Raw genomic sequence first — 16,735 nt, forward strand, 5'->3', positions numbered from 1 at the left:
TTACAGCGCAAACAGTCCCTACAAGAGCCAATGCACACCGGAGGTGTGTTTGCCTTTACCCTCCGCATCCACATATTTCTCCCATCACCGTGGCGATGGCTGGCTAAAAATCTCTGCGGTGGGCCAAGGTGCCAGTAGTTTCAGTATGGAAAAAGCAAACAACTTTTGTATTCATTCTATAATCTTTGAAAGGATTGACAAGTGATTTATTTTGGGAAACAGATTCAGACTCCTCCTGTTTGTTCTATCGAAGAAGAAGTAGAGTCGTTGCAAAAAGTGTAAATAGTTATTTTTCCCCCTTACAGGGGGGGGGGGGGGAAGTTTGGTGACCTTGGCCCCCACAAACCAATCCTACAAGAGCGATCCATTAATTATTGCCCTATCTATGTATAAAAGTGAGGTAGAGTTTACTTTCTTTACATGGGCTTATTATCTAATTTACCATGTAATACCTTTCTGATGATTGGTCAGCCCATCAGAGAGATAGGAAAAGCAGAATACCCTAAATGTATGTCAACTTGATTTCATGACACCATGTCTTGTCGTCTCTGATGCTAACAACCCACCCACTTGACCTAGTGCCAAAATGCTTTTTTCCCCCTCTCCTTTAACTGAATGGGGTTCCACACGTATGATTCACACCATATTTACGAGCTCCATTCGAAGGATAGGTTTTTTTTTTTTTTTTTTTTTCAAAGTGACTGGGATTTCTGATCATGCTAAATTAACTCCAGAATATGCATAAAACACTTATTCTGAAATGTTTGTGCTGAACGCAAGATGGAAAAATGCCATAGGGGGTTATAAACAATGCTAATATCCTCAGCAAAGCTAAACGTCACATTTCCAGTAATGCCGTCAGCATGTCATCATCCGACTTAAAGAAAGACTGTTTTCTCCATCACTCATTACATACTTGGACAAGAACTTGTGCATCAGCCTGGTTAAAAATAATGAAGATGAAAAGAAAGAAAAGAAAACTTAAGTATTAAAAGGCTCGCACAAATCTGAGCTTTACACACAGTATTTGAAACCATACACAGAAATTGCCAGCAAACAAACTGATTCGAATTTGAACAGCGCTAACAGCATTTGCTTCTATAGATCAGAGATATGTAAATAAAGAAATATAGCTATCTACAGGAACAGCTGGGGACAGAGGGTCTGTATACTGTTTGTCCAGACAAATAAATCCACTATTTGATTTCTTTTCGAGGCAACTCGGCAAAGAGAACGCTAGCCATATGAGAGATCTATAGAATTGCCTCTCATAGAAGTGATAGCTGCACATGTTTCTGTTCTTGCTAACCCCAAATCTATGGTTTAAGGATGTATCTGCCATGATGAATACAGAAAATACCATACTGGCAAAGCACCATTAAAAACAAACAAAAAGAAAACACAAAACAAAACAAAAACTGAGAGTTCATTGTAATCATAAAAACCAGGACAGAGGAAGGGTGCAAGTGATTCTGACTTCACAGATTCATACAACTTTGCTGCTACAAACTGTATGTCTCAGTAAAGAGGACAATTTCACTCAAACAACCATCTCTTATCACCGGGTCGGTTGAATGGTCAAAATGCCAAGACCATGAATCAGCCAGTCATATGTCGGTGCTCTGAAACATGAGCTCTTGTCTCAAAATGAGTGTGGCTCCAATTTCTTGCCAACGGGCACTTGACCTGGTAAATCATGTGTGATTAAGAACTCAACCTCAATGAATCAGGCTGACAGTTAAACTATACAAGTAAGACTTGTTTATAAAAACAAAACAAAAACAAACCCATGTGTCTGTCATAGTTACTCAAAAAGTCAAACTGATGATGAGAAGACAAATCAATCAGCATACAATGGAACAGCTTTCCTATCTGATAATTCCAAATTTCTGGTGAGAATATTGGAAAAGGTCATCGACATATAACAGACCTTTTCCTTATTATATTTTTTTTTTCTGAACTTATCAACAAAACACATAGCTCAAGTGCTGCATGTGACATTCACATATTCTGCCGGAGAGGGGGGTAACATTTCCGACTTTGTCGCTAACTTGGCAAAGGATGAACGAGGATGACTGATGCGCTCCCTGGGGGGGGGGGGGGGGGGGGAAACAGAGAGAGACCAGGGTCCGTCAGTGCTGCAGGATACGGAGGCTCCTCATCAGGGCGGACAGCAGGGCGGCCATTGTCTGGGCCTTGCGGAGCAGCTGCTGCATCTTGGGATCTCCCAGGGGTCTCCCGTGGGCCTCGTTGGCCGCCTGCAGGGTGGTGCTGAAATTCCTGGCCACATCCTCGACCTGTTCATACAACGAAAGAGGGAAAGAGAGAGGAGAGCTATCAGAGGAAATTGAAGTGGTCATTAGGGTGGTCAAACTAATACAAAATAATACATATAAACACAGAAAAAAAATGAAACATTTTGTTGGACAGGGAGAAAATTGCAAAAGAGACATCCAGAATAGAAGGAAACTCAGTGAGAAATTAGCTATGAACAATAAAAGCATACATGTAGCATGCCAAACAGTATCTCATGTGACTATACACACTGTAAGCACCTGATAGTTGTGACAAGAAAACAAAAGCCTACATAAAGGACAGAAGCAGGAATGAGAATATTCTACAATGATCATGACCTATTTGTTGCTATTTAGATGACAGTCTTCCATTATTATTTTCAACCTCTTACCGACATAAATGAGATGGTATCTAATACGTAAATACCAATACAAGGCCAAAAATGAGATAAATGGGAACTGAAGACTAACTTGGTCATACTTGACCTATTGTTGGCTGCTACACCCTTGGGCAAGACTTCCCCTCCCAATACCACACTAATTCCCCCCACAAAAAAAGAAGAAAGAAAGAAAGAAAGAAAAGAAAATCCATTCAGAAGTACATTCACATTTGAATTACCATGGCATTATATACCATGGTAATTTGTTACTACCGTTCTTATTGGCAGAATACCACGGTAACTGATACTGCCTTATGTCAGTTGGTACAATCCTCATTCATGAAATACTGTGGAATTTCTGGTCTGAGTGTACAGAAAGTGTGTCCGATCACATGAGAAATATGCCACAGTGTGGTGGTGGTGGTGGGGGGGGGGGGGGGGGGGGCGGTTTATTTCAAGAGATGATTCACACTCAAAACTTGCATGCATATTTTGCACAAAGTTTAAATTACCATGATCTTAAATACATGTACCACGATATTTTGTGAGGTATTTCGCGATGCATTTGTGTGCACATCACAAAATGCCACACAAAATGTGTGCAGTATTTCTCCTTAACCCGTTAAAGGGAAGACAAACCCAAAGAGCAATGTGGATTGAGTAAAAGCAGTAACATTAGTAGAACACATCAGTGAAAGTTTGAGGAAAATCGGACAATCGATGCAAAAGTTATGAATTTTTAAAGTTTTGGTGTTGGAACCGCTGGATGAGGAGACTACTAGAGGTTATGACGTATGAAGGGACCACAATATAAAGGAAATATAAAAGGAATTCCACAAAAATTCACTTTTCTAGCGAAATGAAAGAGTTCTTGACTAACCGCTTTCAGAAAGCAGGGGAAATAAGTGCTACCCCTAACATATGTCAGTATCAAGTTGATGGAATATGTAATTTTCATGAAAAATGAATTTTCATTGAATTCCCTTTTTATTTTCTTTATATTGTAGTCCACTCATACGTCATAACCTCTAGTAGTCTCCTTACCCAGCAGTTGCAACACCAAAACTTTAAAAATTCATAACTTTTGCATCGATTGCCCGATTTTCCTCAAATTTTCACTGATGTGCTCTATTAATATTACTGCTTTCACTCAATCCACATTGCTCTTTGGGTTTACTTTCCCTTTAAGGATGGGCTGATTTTGCTACAACGCGGATTTCCCAAAGACACCTGTGCAAGTACACTTGGGACTAGTCGTCAACGGGTTAAGTGTGAATGGGCCTTGGTATGATGGAGAAGTAAGGCTGTTTGGCCCATAACTTGTATACATGCTTAGTCAGCACTGAACCCAAGAGATTCTGGCAGTTCTCTGATAAAACTGCGATGACAGACGAAAGTCTTGAGCCATCAACGTGAGGTAACATGCTGATTTCACCGAAAGCCAGTTTGAAATCCCAACTTTGAATACTGTCAGGGTTGACTTATGATGGAGAGACAGGATGGGGACGATGATGCTACACTATAAATGACAGATAAAGAAGAAAGCTATCCAACCTCTCAGATTTGCCACACACAGTGAATTACATTTGGATAGAAAGGTACGAGAGGCAAATATTGTCAAAGTCATGATCACATGGCCACAGTGCACCTGTCTAAAATGTATGTCTCATTGTACCTCTAAGGGTGTCATTCCATGATGACTGTCATACTATGATGGTCTAGCCACTACTTATGACTGTTTTGCATACCATACCGTCTCCAGAAGGTAAGAATAGGAGTTGGTAACGTGCCCCATCACAGTATGTTTGCATAGACTGTCATGCCTGGTTTGCCAAAATGTATTGCTCTACATTCCCAGACTTAAATAAAAGGCAAACATGAACCATTGATAGGAATGTATTTCTATACTGACTGTCGCTTTTATGACTCGTGCAATTGGAATATGTGTCTCAAGAAAATGAAAATGCTTTGCACGTTCAATGTCAAAAAAAAAAAAAAGCATTGAATTGAGAGAGAGCTTATCTGTGATCATATCTTGCGGTGGCTTTAATCAAATACTTGGTGGTATTCCTGATCTTTCAAGGAAATGTCTGCAGCATAAAATGCAAAGCTTGAAGGTACTAAGATCTTGAGGTTAGACCACACAAAGAAAGATTCCACTCCCATTTTATCTCGACTTTATTGAATACAGTAACCTTCAAACAAGCAGGCTTGTTGAATGATTTATTGCATTTAATTCAGACAAACAGAAGTTGGATCATTACAGAATTTTACAGTTTCTCCACGTATAGGCATTTCATGAAGAATAAAAAGCTACCAGCCAAATACGCCAGTTTTGATGTTGCAATTAAGCCATGACCTCACACAAGTCTACCATTCGCTTGCACACAAATCTTCCCTCAAATTCAATGTTTAACCTCACTTTATCTAAATAATCTCAAGAGTGTTAAACGGTCTACAATGACTTTGCAAATACAAGGATCACAAAGATTTTAACATTTTCTGAGCCAATGAAAACTATGCATTGTCTAATTTTTCAAAAATTAAGCATCATCAGTTTTTTTTTTTTTTTTTTTTTTTTTTTTTTGTGCAATTAGAATGAAATCCAGTGGACTTCATGGTGATGTGAAGATAACACTATTGTTGGGGACTGATGATTGTAATCAGTATCACTCACACTTTTAATCAGACCGTTAGTACTGGAGCTTGATTTGAGGTAGTTGTTTTGGAGGTAGCACTAAACTTGAAATCAAGCAGAGAGAGAATCTTTGAGATTATTTTGCGCTACATAAAATGCAAATCATCATTATCATTATCTACAAATTCATATAATCTGTGTGTGGAAATGAATCCATTATCACAGATGTCCACAATGATGTGAAACTTCTCTACCCAGGGTCCCTACCCAAGTTATTAACATCCCAAAGTCAGTCAAGACCATCTAAGTCAAAACTTAAACTGTGAAAGTTGTCTAACATCCTAAGTCGGCCATCTTTGCCTATGTTGACAACACTCAAAATCTCCAAGAGTTGCTCAACAACCCGAGGCACCTATCCTCACCTACAGCAGCACATTTGCGAGAGTTGATTTCAGGGGAACGAGGAGCGTGGAAAGGACCAGAGGGACGAAGGAAGAAGAGGAAGCGCTGATAAGCCACCAGTCACTGACAGGTCTCGCACAAACACCTTCAAAAGTAACAACCCTGGTACTCTTTTCCCCCCCTCTCCTCCCATTTCCGCCCCCTCTCCCACCCCCACATTCCCCCACCCCTCTTTCTTCTTCCGATATCTTTACTTTGCCACTCTATGTAACACTGTTGAAAGGGTGCTTCCTAAACAAACTATAATCAGAGTTATGCAAGCAGGGCCCTGTTGCATGCAAATACACAATCAAACATAAGGCAGAATTTAATCAGACTTAAGTCAGGCATTAGCCAATCAGAATTAAGCATTCAAAGACTAATGTTTGATTTTCTGACTTACTAACCTCAACATCTGCGCAACAGGGCTCTGGTGATCAAAGGCAGATGGATTTGCATCTGTTAGACATGCAATTCAGACTTGGTAAAAAGGTTCTACTGTACACTGAAAATGTAATAATCAATAAAATTTTGTGACTTTGGGGGAACAATGAATATAAATTATGTCAAAAGAAATCCAAATATGCACTAAAGAATACTCAAAGTGCAATTCAACACCTCCTTCAAACGGGTTTGTAATAAATGGGGCAAATATCAGATGGACAGAATGGTGGTAGAAACTTAAAGGGGCTGTACAGTACTGGTTGAGGTGGGGATTCATGTTTTTTACATTCCTAAGTGAGATAATGAGAAACCTCTTATGAAATATGAAAGAGCATGTACTTTTTAGAAGGATTCAACGTTTATTTGATGAAAATTGTTTTTCAAATGGTTGAGATATGAAAAAAAGTGATAATAATAAAAGACTACATGCCACAACTTTATTAGGATCTCTTTGTTTCACGTTGTTTTTGGATATCTCAGCCACTTCAAAACCGATTTTCATCAAATAAACTTTTGATACCCCTTAGAATTGCATGCTCTTTGACATCTCATAGAGTGGTTTCTGAATATCTCGCAAAACATTACAAGCTAAATCCTCACCTCGACCAGAAATGTACACACCCTTTAATCTAAATCGAACTCATGATAGGAAAGTTTGATATTTTCCCAATTTTTCATATTTACTGACAAGCACAAACTCAAATTGGCAGTCGTGATGATGCCATCACTTCGCAAGTCTCTAACTGAATGGAACAAAAATCCTCACTAAACTTCTTTTCTTTTTGCTGACATGTTCCTATTAGCTATCACGAAATCAACAAAGTGAAGATGTATTTTTGCATCAAATTATTGCAGTCTCGTACTAATAGTCTGGTATCAATGACTAATGGGGAAGAGGCTGCAGTTGAAGTATCATCAACTAATGATATGGTTTTTATGATTTTGTTGATATTCTTTATTTGCAGCGGTTTCTTCCTTTTTTTTGAAGTCCAATCCAGAGGAACATTCTATTGTTCTGATACAGAAAACTTTTATTGGCTGGGGAAAGATATATCACACAAAAAAATAGACTTATGCTTCAATTCAGCCTTGATATTGCACAGGATAGTCAATATTGCCATGAATTTTCTCATGTCAGCCAATCAAGTATACAGGTTGGTTGAAGCTCAATTTTTCTTGCTGTGATATATGATCTATCCTTCTACCATCTAATTCTACTTTCTTTATTAAAGTCAATTTGCAGATGAAGTGGAATGCCACCTCAAAGTGAAAATGTTTGTTTCCTGAAATGCTGATGAAAAGACCACAATCTATTCTTCCTTGCTCTCTTCACATATTCTCTTTGAACGTCCATTCGGGCATTGAATCTATGAGAAAAAAAAAATCTTAACAAAACAAATGTAAACAAAACAAAGCAAATTTGGCTAACACTTTCACATGTTGTGGAACATGGATGTGCAAGTGTCTGGGTTCTCATGAATAGAAGAACAAATTGTGTAACGAGTGTTCTGGTTTCACATTTATTGTGGTAGATGAAGCAAGATAGTTTCGTCATCCCATTCAAACTGAAAGCTTTCCCACAGCTTATACGTCAGACATGTATCGGGAACTAAAAAGGCTAAGCATCCATCAAAACCGTAATGAGTCATCAGTGATGTGCCTCGTTAGAGTATGCGTGGTGATCCCTCGACATTGAAATCTTTTCTTCATCTTTTTCTTCTTTTTTTTTTTTCTTTTTGATGTACTATCATATCAAAGACAGCTGGGAAAGTCTCGTATGGCTAAGTACTCATTGTTAAAGAGTTGCCGTTTATGAACAGAAACAATATATGCGTAGGAACATTCTGGGGGTGTTTTATCTTGTTTTGTTTCTCATTTGTTTTCACTTGCATTTCCGTGCATGGACATGTATCAATTCCATTATTTCCTTCTTTTTTTTTTTTTTACTAGTTTAATCATAACTGTGAGAATGTGCAATCAAAATATTGTTAGGTTTCCTGTGTAATCATAAAAAGGATGGTGCAGTTTATGGTACAGTTTTGGTAGAGATGGGACTCAGGTTTCCATGGTTTTTGATGATCTTTTTTCTTTTTTAGATGAGAAATCTTTTATGAAATATAAAAGAGCATATACTTCTAAGAGGAATTTAAAGTTTATTTGACAAAAATTGGTTTTGAAATAGCTGAGATATCCATAACAAAGCTGTTTTTCATCAAATGAACTTTGAGTTCCTTTTAGAATTGTACTCTCTTTAACATTTCATAGTGTTTTCTAAGTATAATGTATTTCACAATAAGTTAGTCTAAATCATCACCTCAACCAATACTATACCATTCCATTAACTCTTTGTATGATTTGCTGTAAGGTCCATGCATGCCATGTTATTCTGAGACTGCATCGCCTGAACGCTTTTACGAAAACATTCTGTTTTTCAAGCCATGTAACTTATTATAGAAAGTTCCGAGGTAGAAATGCAGTGCAGCAAAGTTGTTGAGAAAATTGCAAGTTTCAATGTAATGTAAATTTATGACAAGGCTATAAATAACATGCCTATGATGTTTTTAGTGTACTGTAGCTAATTGCAGTTTTTTTGTTTGACCTGAATATGCGAAGCTGGCTAGCCATTGCCTGAGTTGGGAGTGTGAACATGACACAAGCTAAGTTAATGCTGCGCAGACGACTTATGATAGTAGTGAAGGCTTGACTTTGACATATTGTCTTCTTAGTCAACATTATGATAACCAAACCACAAACTTATATCACTTTCTATCTGTTAAAAAAAAAAAAAAAAAAAAAAAAAAGAAGGAAAAACCCCGCTGGAATGTACCATCTGACATAACCACATCAGTGTTTCAGTTACATGTCTTCCAGAGGACAACAGGCTGTGCCATCTGATTTTTCTGTCTTTGTGGAATTTTGTATAGATTGTATGGCAAGACATTGCTAAAAGATGTTGTCAATTTAAAGAAATTGTGAGAAGGCCATTTTGCTATCAACAACATACTCTGACATTGTGTGATATAAATGATAGCCTGTCACCCCTCCCCCCCCCCAAAAAAAAAACAACAACAACAACAACAACCCACAACCCCCCACCAAAAAAAAACCCCACACAAAACAACAACAACAAAAAAAAAAAAGATAATGATCATGTTGAAGCAACGCAGGACAGAGCAGCAATTTTAGTTTTGAAAGCAGCTAAGGTCCATCAAGTAATGCACAATTTACACTTCTAATACATTCTGGCTGAACGAATGACAAGTATTAACAAGGCAACAGACAAATGACTAGAAATGTCGCTATGGCAACTGATGCCTCCGCCATAATGCATGATTCTCCCAATAGGCGTATAGTACAATGTCTTCACAATGTGTGATCCATGACAGTTTCACATAACTGGCAAAATATTGAAATGACAGGTTTGTCAGAAATGTCTTGAACTGGGTTTGCTATAATTTTCTAAGAGTGCACGTACACATATTTGGGGAATTTTGGGAAAGTTTATGCAATGAGTAATTTCCAAGGTACGAAGAAAGAGTGTGATGACGGTACAAAATAGATTTTTTTTTTTTTTTTTTTGGGGGGGCATTGAAACCTGGCCTTTGACCCTTAACCTTTGACCTTCTGGCTGGAAATTTCCCGGAGAATGTCCATTAGGTAATGCATGTATTAAGTTTTGAAACTAATAATGCAAGCATTGCATATACTAGTATATGAGGGAAATAGTAAAATTTTGAGGAGTTGACCTTGACCTTTGACCCCTGACTACTGACCCATGACCCCTAAATTCCCTAGATAATCCCTGCCAGACAGTACATGCATATGTACCAAGTTCCACAAAGATACATTGAAGCATTTGAGAGAAAAGTAATATTGCAACATTTTCACCTAACCTTTGACCTTTTGACCTTTGACCTTATGACATGAAACTCTCTCTGGAGAATCTTTACGCAGTAGTACATGTCCACACCAAGTTTCAAGAAAATACCTTTGGGCATTGCATAGATATGGGGGAAATTGCAACATTTGTAGCATTTGACCTTGACCTTTTGACCTTTGACCTCTTGCCAATGTCACTAAAATCTACTCAACTAATTGTCCCATCATACGTCATCCTTGAACCAAGTTTGGTGAAAGCTGCTTCATCCAGTTTTGAGTTATCACGTAAACAGATAAATTTTAGGATTTGACCTTGATCTTTGACCTTTGACCTCTGTCCGATTTCACTGAAAAACTAATCAAGTAATTGTCCCATCATACATCATCCTCCCACAAAGTTTGGTGAAATTTGCTCCATCCAGTCTTGAGTTATCGCGTAAACGGATACAATTTCATGATTTGACCTTGACCTTTGACCTTTGACCTTCAGCCGATTTCACCCAAAATCTAATCAAATAATTGCCCCATCATACTTCATACTTGGACCAAGTTTGGTAAAATTCCAGTAAATATTACTCAAGTTATCGCATAAACGAAAGCAGACGGACGTACGTACGGACGTACGTACGGCCGTACGGACGGACGTACGGACGTACGGACGGACAACCCGAAAACATAATGCCTCCGGCACCACTTCGTGGCGGAGGCATAAAAAGTGCATAATGCAAGCTGTAATACAGAGAATCACAGTGACCTAAAGTTTCATGCTGTTACAAACAAGGTGTGTCTGAATACTTGGATATGAAGAGTATTATTGTAAAATGAGCTGACTCCATTCTTGATAAGTTGAAATATTTGTGATTAAAGCTGCTAAAAACAAAGAAAATAATAAGAAAATACAGGATATTTTTAATCATTAGCTTCTAGAATATTCCTTATGTTACACATGAGGTATTACTGGAAAGGTTTAATTTTCCTCTATCTGATGATGGACTTACTTTGAAATTAGTGATACAATTCTTCAAATAATCACATCCCTCAGCCCAAAGTATTCAGGAAATGTGGAAGCTTGCAGTGTCAGGAACCATTCATGAGTAACATTTTGCAAAAACTTCCAATTTCTCAGTGACTTCCTTTGACATCAAAATATGTCAGCAGTATCTCCAGTGTGCCATGTATGACTTGTCTTTAAAAATTACTGCCTATGTGTTGGTGATGTTCAAATATTATACACAATAAAGTGTATTTAACCTAATGAAGAAAAATGGTACAAAAATGAACATCAATTTGTTTGGCTGCAAAGGAAAAAATGAAGTGTCTGTATACAAGCAACCACCGGACTAACAGATTTAAGTTACCTCCAAATGTCCGGCCAATGAGGATAGAGTGCCTTGACAAGGGGCATATCCTCTGCCACTAGGGGACATGAACCCAAGACCACATAATTTATAGTTCATGCTCTCATTTACTTATATGTAGCCACAACAGCTCCTCATAATGTGAAGTACACACCAAAATTTGATGGAGAACAAAAGACAGAAACTACTGTATATGCCAAATATTTCGTGAGGTTTTTTATTTTCGCAAATTTAAAAATGTGCGAAATCATTAACTCTGATCCGGACATGAATGTGATGTGCATGCATACATTTCTATGTTTAGTACTGTACTCCACCATTGTGAATTTAGCCACACGAGAAATTGTTGGCAAGTCCTGATTCGCGAAATATTGGACTTGCTGAATAAATAGCGTATATAGTAGGCAAAACTGTTTTTCTCACTCGATGTGATTTCCTGATTGTGGCAAAATTAAGACGCACAAAAGACGAAACAGAGACACATATATACAGATAGAAACAAAGACATGTACATGTACTTTGAAAAATGTAACACTTCATACCTTCTTTCCCAAGTTCTGCGCCTGTGTAGCGGAGGTCATGACGGTCATGGCAGCCTGTGTGGCTGAGCACAGCCTTGCCAGGGTGTGCATACTGCTGTTGGTGCTCTCCCGTAGCTGCTCACCTCCCTGGCCGGCTGCGCTCACCACCATCTTGGTGTTGCTGGTGAACTCCCGGACCTCCGACAGGAGGGCGTCTTTGGCCTGCCGGAAGCTGCGCGCGTTGGGTTGGCTCTCCATGGAGGATATGCTTCTCCCCATGTCTTCTGCCAGGAGAGTGATGTCTGCCATGGCGCTACTGATGGCAGTCACTCCGGCATACTCCTTGCTCTCGATGGCCATGATGACATCCATGGCAGAGGCCTCATGGTCCTGGTTCTCATGAGAGTCCTCATCAGACGGTTCAGTTCTGTCCCTTTCTGGTCCACCAAAGACAGGAGGCTCTGAGGAGGGCAAGGGAGGTGGTGACGGTGACTCAGCACTCATATCTATCTCCATACTGCTGGAGGGGCTTGGTAGAGGTTCTGGGGATGTCGGGGACAGAGGCATGCACACCCTTGTGGACAGTCTGCTGAGGCTTGCCGCCTTTGTGACCGGCGCTTTGGTTGGGCGAGGGGGCGGTGGCCGCTTAGGATTGCCCAGAGCGGGGGGATAGCTCTCCGTTAGACTGATCAAGGAGGACGGGCGACCCCTGAGGGTGCCATTCTGGCTGAGGTTGGGGGACCCCTGTGGTGTGTCGAAGTCTGAATCTGATGCAGAATCGAGGCTGGCACTCTTCATCATGTTCAGAGAGAAGGAGCGCACTCTGGTGTCCACGTCACTTGTAGGTCTGGTCTCAATATCCAGCGACTCCGACCTCTGAAATCCATTAGCACTAACCCTTGCAACTGATGCATGAACTCCATTTTGCTCTTCAGGAGTTTGACTGCTGTCACCATCGCCTGCATCATCACACGTGGCTGATGGCCACAGGGCCTTCAGAGGTTTTCTTGTCTTAGACTTTGAGCGAGTACTGCTGACACTCCCTTTAAAGGAGCCTTGCTTGAAAGGAAGTGAGTCCTTGAATTGGCCCCATGTCCTGCTCCTATGCGGCGATAACAACTTTGATAGGGAGCCTGAGAATGAAGGTTTCTTGGACACCGAACCCTGAGGGGAGTTTGATGCTGAGGAACTCACTTTTAACTTTGATGAAGTAGCAGACGGAGACTTGCCAGCTGCCTCCTTCAGCTTAGGCTTGGGAAGGGGTGGAGGAGGAGCTTTCCGTGAGGGATACAGCTTGCCTGACTCCTTAGTAGGGGAGGATTCAGAAAAGGTATGACTTCGGGCCAGCTGTTTACTCTTTGAATGCCTGTCTTTACTACCAGGGCTTTCACTGCCCTCGGGTCCATCTTTCTGACTAACATCAGCAAGGTCAGGTTGAACTTTTGCCTCCACAGAAAGAGTAGCTGCGGCTTCTTCTCTGTCAGTAAAATCAAAATCGCTGGGGATCTGGGGAGAGAAAGACTTTGGTAACGTTGAAAATCCGTCCCCTAACTCACTATCACCCTGGCCCTCAAACCTGGATGCCTTTGCCGCGATTCCCGGTGCCTTGTATCTCTTGCGTGGGGGCGGCTGTGGTGGAGGGGCCTGAGGAGCAGAGTACTTCCGATGCTTTGGTAATGGTTTCTCTGATGCAGCGTTCGCAACATGGGCATTAAACTTAAGATTGAGGTCTTTAGGTCGGGAGGGTTTTGGAGGTACAGCTGGTTTCGGTCCAAGAATCTTGGGCTTGGTGACGCGACTCGGCTCTGGCTTTTTGATGGTTTCCTGCTCGCCGCTCAGCTGTAGATTTGGCGCCTTTGAGAAAGCATAAATTGAGGAGTCCTCCTTCGCATCAACCCTGGGGAAGCCACTGTCTGTGCTACTTGAGGATGAAAATTCAGAGGGTGAGGTCAGAGACAGCTGATCTGGGTCCGGCTGATGAAACCCACTATCAACACTCCCCTGCAGCTTACTCTGCTGAATGCCACGTAGCTTGGGTTCCGTTTCCATGGGGCTACTCGTTGGGTCACCAATACTAGGGGTGGAGGCAGCAGGCGATGAAACCATGGGTGACTGCTGAGGTATACTGCCGAGAATGATTGCATCCAAAATATTGGCCACCTTCTGTTCCGGCGACTGCTGGCCCCTTAGTCGTCCATAACTGTCGTAGTGTACTTCAAGATTCTCCAAGTCATTGTCCCCATCCTCACTGGATGGGGATTTGGGTGACATTGATCCTCTCTGTGAATTTTCCAGAGAGGTTGCATTTTCACCAAGTAAGCTCTTCCCATCTAAATGTTCAGTTCCACTTGTTTCTGTAAGCAACTCCAAGATGTCATCCGTAGGACTCAGTGCATCTTGTCTCGTGTCATTTCTTTCACTTCCATCAGGAATGTCACATTCCTTCTCAGGAGTCATTGATAACTCCAGGAGTTCTCTCAGGCCTGCATCCTCATCAATGTCCTCAATCACGCTTTCATCCTGGATCTCTTCCTCCTCTGTATGACAAATTCTTTCCTCATCTCTTAATGCATCAAAACCATCATGAACTTCTCCATCAATATCACCACTGCTGACATCTTCACAGGCAGCAGGTGGAGTAATTGCTTGGTCTTCAAAATCTTGTGTAGAGATTGGCATCTCTTTGGAATGTGTCAAAAGGTTTTCACTGGTATCATGGCCAATCATCTCATTGTCTGGCTCACAAAGATCAGCTCCAGGAGGGCTTGATGGCTGTTCTAATGACCCATGATCTCCACTTTCACCACTGCTTCCGATGTTACATTCTGGCAGATTTTCATCTGTGTCGCTTTCCTCTGCTCCGTCAACCAGAGACTGAGGCAGAACCTCCTCTATGACACCTTCATCAAACCCTTCGAAGGTGGGAGGAGGAAGGATGGCTTGCAGAAGCTCTTCATCAATTTCCCCTGTGTCCATGGGAGGTGGCGGTGCAATAGCCAGAGATGCTATAAGAGCTTCAATGTCATCACCTTCCCCTGGAGTACTGACTTCTGCTGGTTCTAGAGATGACAAGTCGATGTTGTTGAAGTCTCTGGGTGCCGGCGACAGTGTATTGTCCTCTGCAGCATCAATTGCAGTCAGGTTGGGACTGCTGCCATGCAAAGTTGAGGTGCTCTCATTGTCCGAGCTCGTGGCACAGAATGCTGCCGCACTGCCTGGTTCAAAGGCTTCTTCATCTTTGAGGAAAGGGGCGCTGCTATCATCGAGTTCCATGCTCGACTGCAAAGAATAGGGGGCCGTTACTCTGGACATGTGTGCATAGTCTCTTGGTGATGGACTCATTCCGACATGGTCCACATTATTGTTATCTATTTCTGATGAGATGGTCTCGTTGCCCGAGTCAGATTCGCATTCAATGTCCGGACCTTTTGCTGCAGCTTGACGGGGCTGGTCAACTTCTTCCATACTGGCACTAAGGGCAACCAGCGCCGCTAACTGCATGCCATGAGCTTCGTCAGAAACATCCAAGGGAGATCTCAGAGTTGGCTCGGGTGACGGCATGTCAATCATCGACACAGGTACATCATCTTCCTCACCAATGTCCCTGTCATCTTCCACTCCTACCCTTAGTTCAGTGTCACTTTCATCATGCACTTTTATGTGTTCCATACTCTCATCTGGTAACACCACTTCATCATCATCATCATCATCATCATCAGATTTGACAGCTTGATTGTCTTCAGCATCTGATGCTCCATCACTAGAACCACTCAGGTTCACTTTAATATCCAATGTGACATCATCATCATCTATACTGTTTGCTCTGCATTCTACATCTGCTTCAATGTCTACTCCGTTTTCTATGAACACATCTTCATCTCCTTGGCTATCGCCACTGCCCGGTAATGAACCCGAGCGGGATAAGTCAGAGTCAAAGTCATAGTCTCCCACTCCCGTCAAATCTATGACGTCGCTGTCAATGCTCTTAGAATGTCCTTCAACATCCTGAAGCGAGTCATCACTTTCATCACTGTCGCGCCTCCGCTTGAGTCTGGGACTCCGCTTGCGGTGCTGGACCAGGATAGAGTCTCTCGCTCTCAACCTGGAATTTGGCCTCTCTGGTTCGCCGTCCTGGGGGCTGCTCTCGGTGGCATTCCTGTCATCCGTCTCCCCTTCCTGCATACTGCTCTCGTGCAGGGGAGAGGACCGGAGAAGCTTCAGGTCTGTGCCGCTCACATTGTCTGAGTCATTTGTGGCCACGGTGTCCCTCACATTGAATTTCATGCCCGTGATGGACCTGAAGATCTTTTTGCTGATGCCCTCTGTCAGGGACTTCTCTCGCTTCTTCCCTTCGGTGGACTTGGGGCTCTTCTTCTTGAGCACCTCAATCCCAAGCTTGCTTTTCAGGCCGGACACCTTTGTATCACTGTCGGGACTGGGCATTCCATTGCTCAGTAGAGATGAGATTTCTGCTAGCACTGGGCTGGCGGCGTCCTCATCATGTCCAGAACTCTTCTCCTCCGACTGCGAGTTATCCTCTGATCCTGGAAGCGACTCAATGCCATCCCCAACATCATCCTGCCAGGTCTCCATCTTGCCTTCGATCTTGAGGTCTTGGTCTGAGGCCAGGCTGGCTTCATCCGTGCCCTCCCCATCATCCGCGTTGGGCGAGTCAAGCTCCTCTTGCAGCCTGTCTGCCATCTTTACCCTGTGACAAATAGAAAAAAAACAAACTGTGTTCACACTTACCAGTTACCATTCATGGGGACCCCATCACAGT

General features: G+C 41.8%; 1 protein-coding gene across 1 annotated transcript in view; it reads right to left on the bottom strand.

Moving 5' to 3' along the window:
- Positions 1 to 2,106: 2,106 nt before the first annotated feature.
- The window catches only part of LOC140235524 (uncharacterized), a 60,884-nt gene continuing 46,255 nt past the window's right edge, over positions 2,107 to 16,735 (bottom strand). Inside the window, exons 15-16 of the mRNA XM_072315547.1 lie at positions 11,977 to 16,663; positions 2,107 to 2,297 (exon numbers count right to left, since the gene is read on the bottom strand). Coding sequence (XP_072171648.1) covers positions 2,133 to 2,297; positions 11,977 to 16,663 — 4,852 coding nt within the window. The 3' untranslated portion in view covers positions 2,107 to 2,132. The remainder of the gene's footprint in view (positions 2,298 to 11,976; positions 16,664 to 16,735) is intronic.

Source organism: Diadema setosum, chromosome 11 (genome assembly GCF_964275005.1).
Source record: "Diadema setosum chromosome 11, eeDiaSeto1, whole genome shotgun sequence".
In the NCBI taxonomy this organism is placed as follows: Eukaryota; Metazoa; Echinodermata; class Echinoidea; order Diadematoida; family Diadematidae; genus Diadema; species Diadema setosum.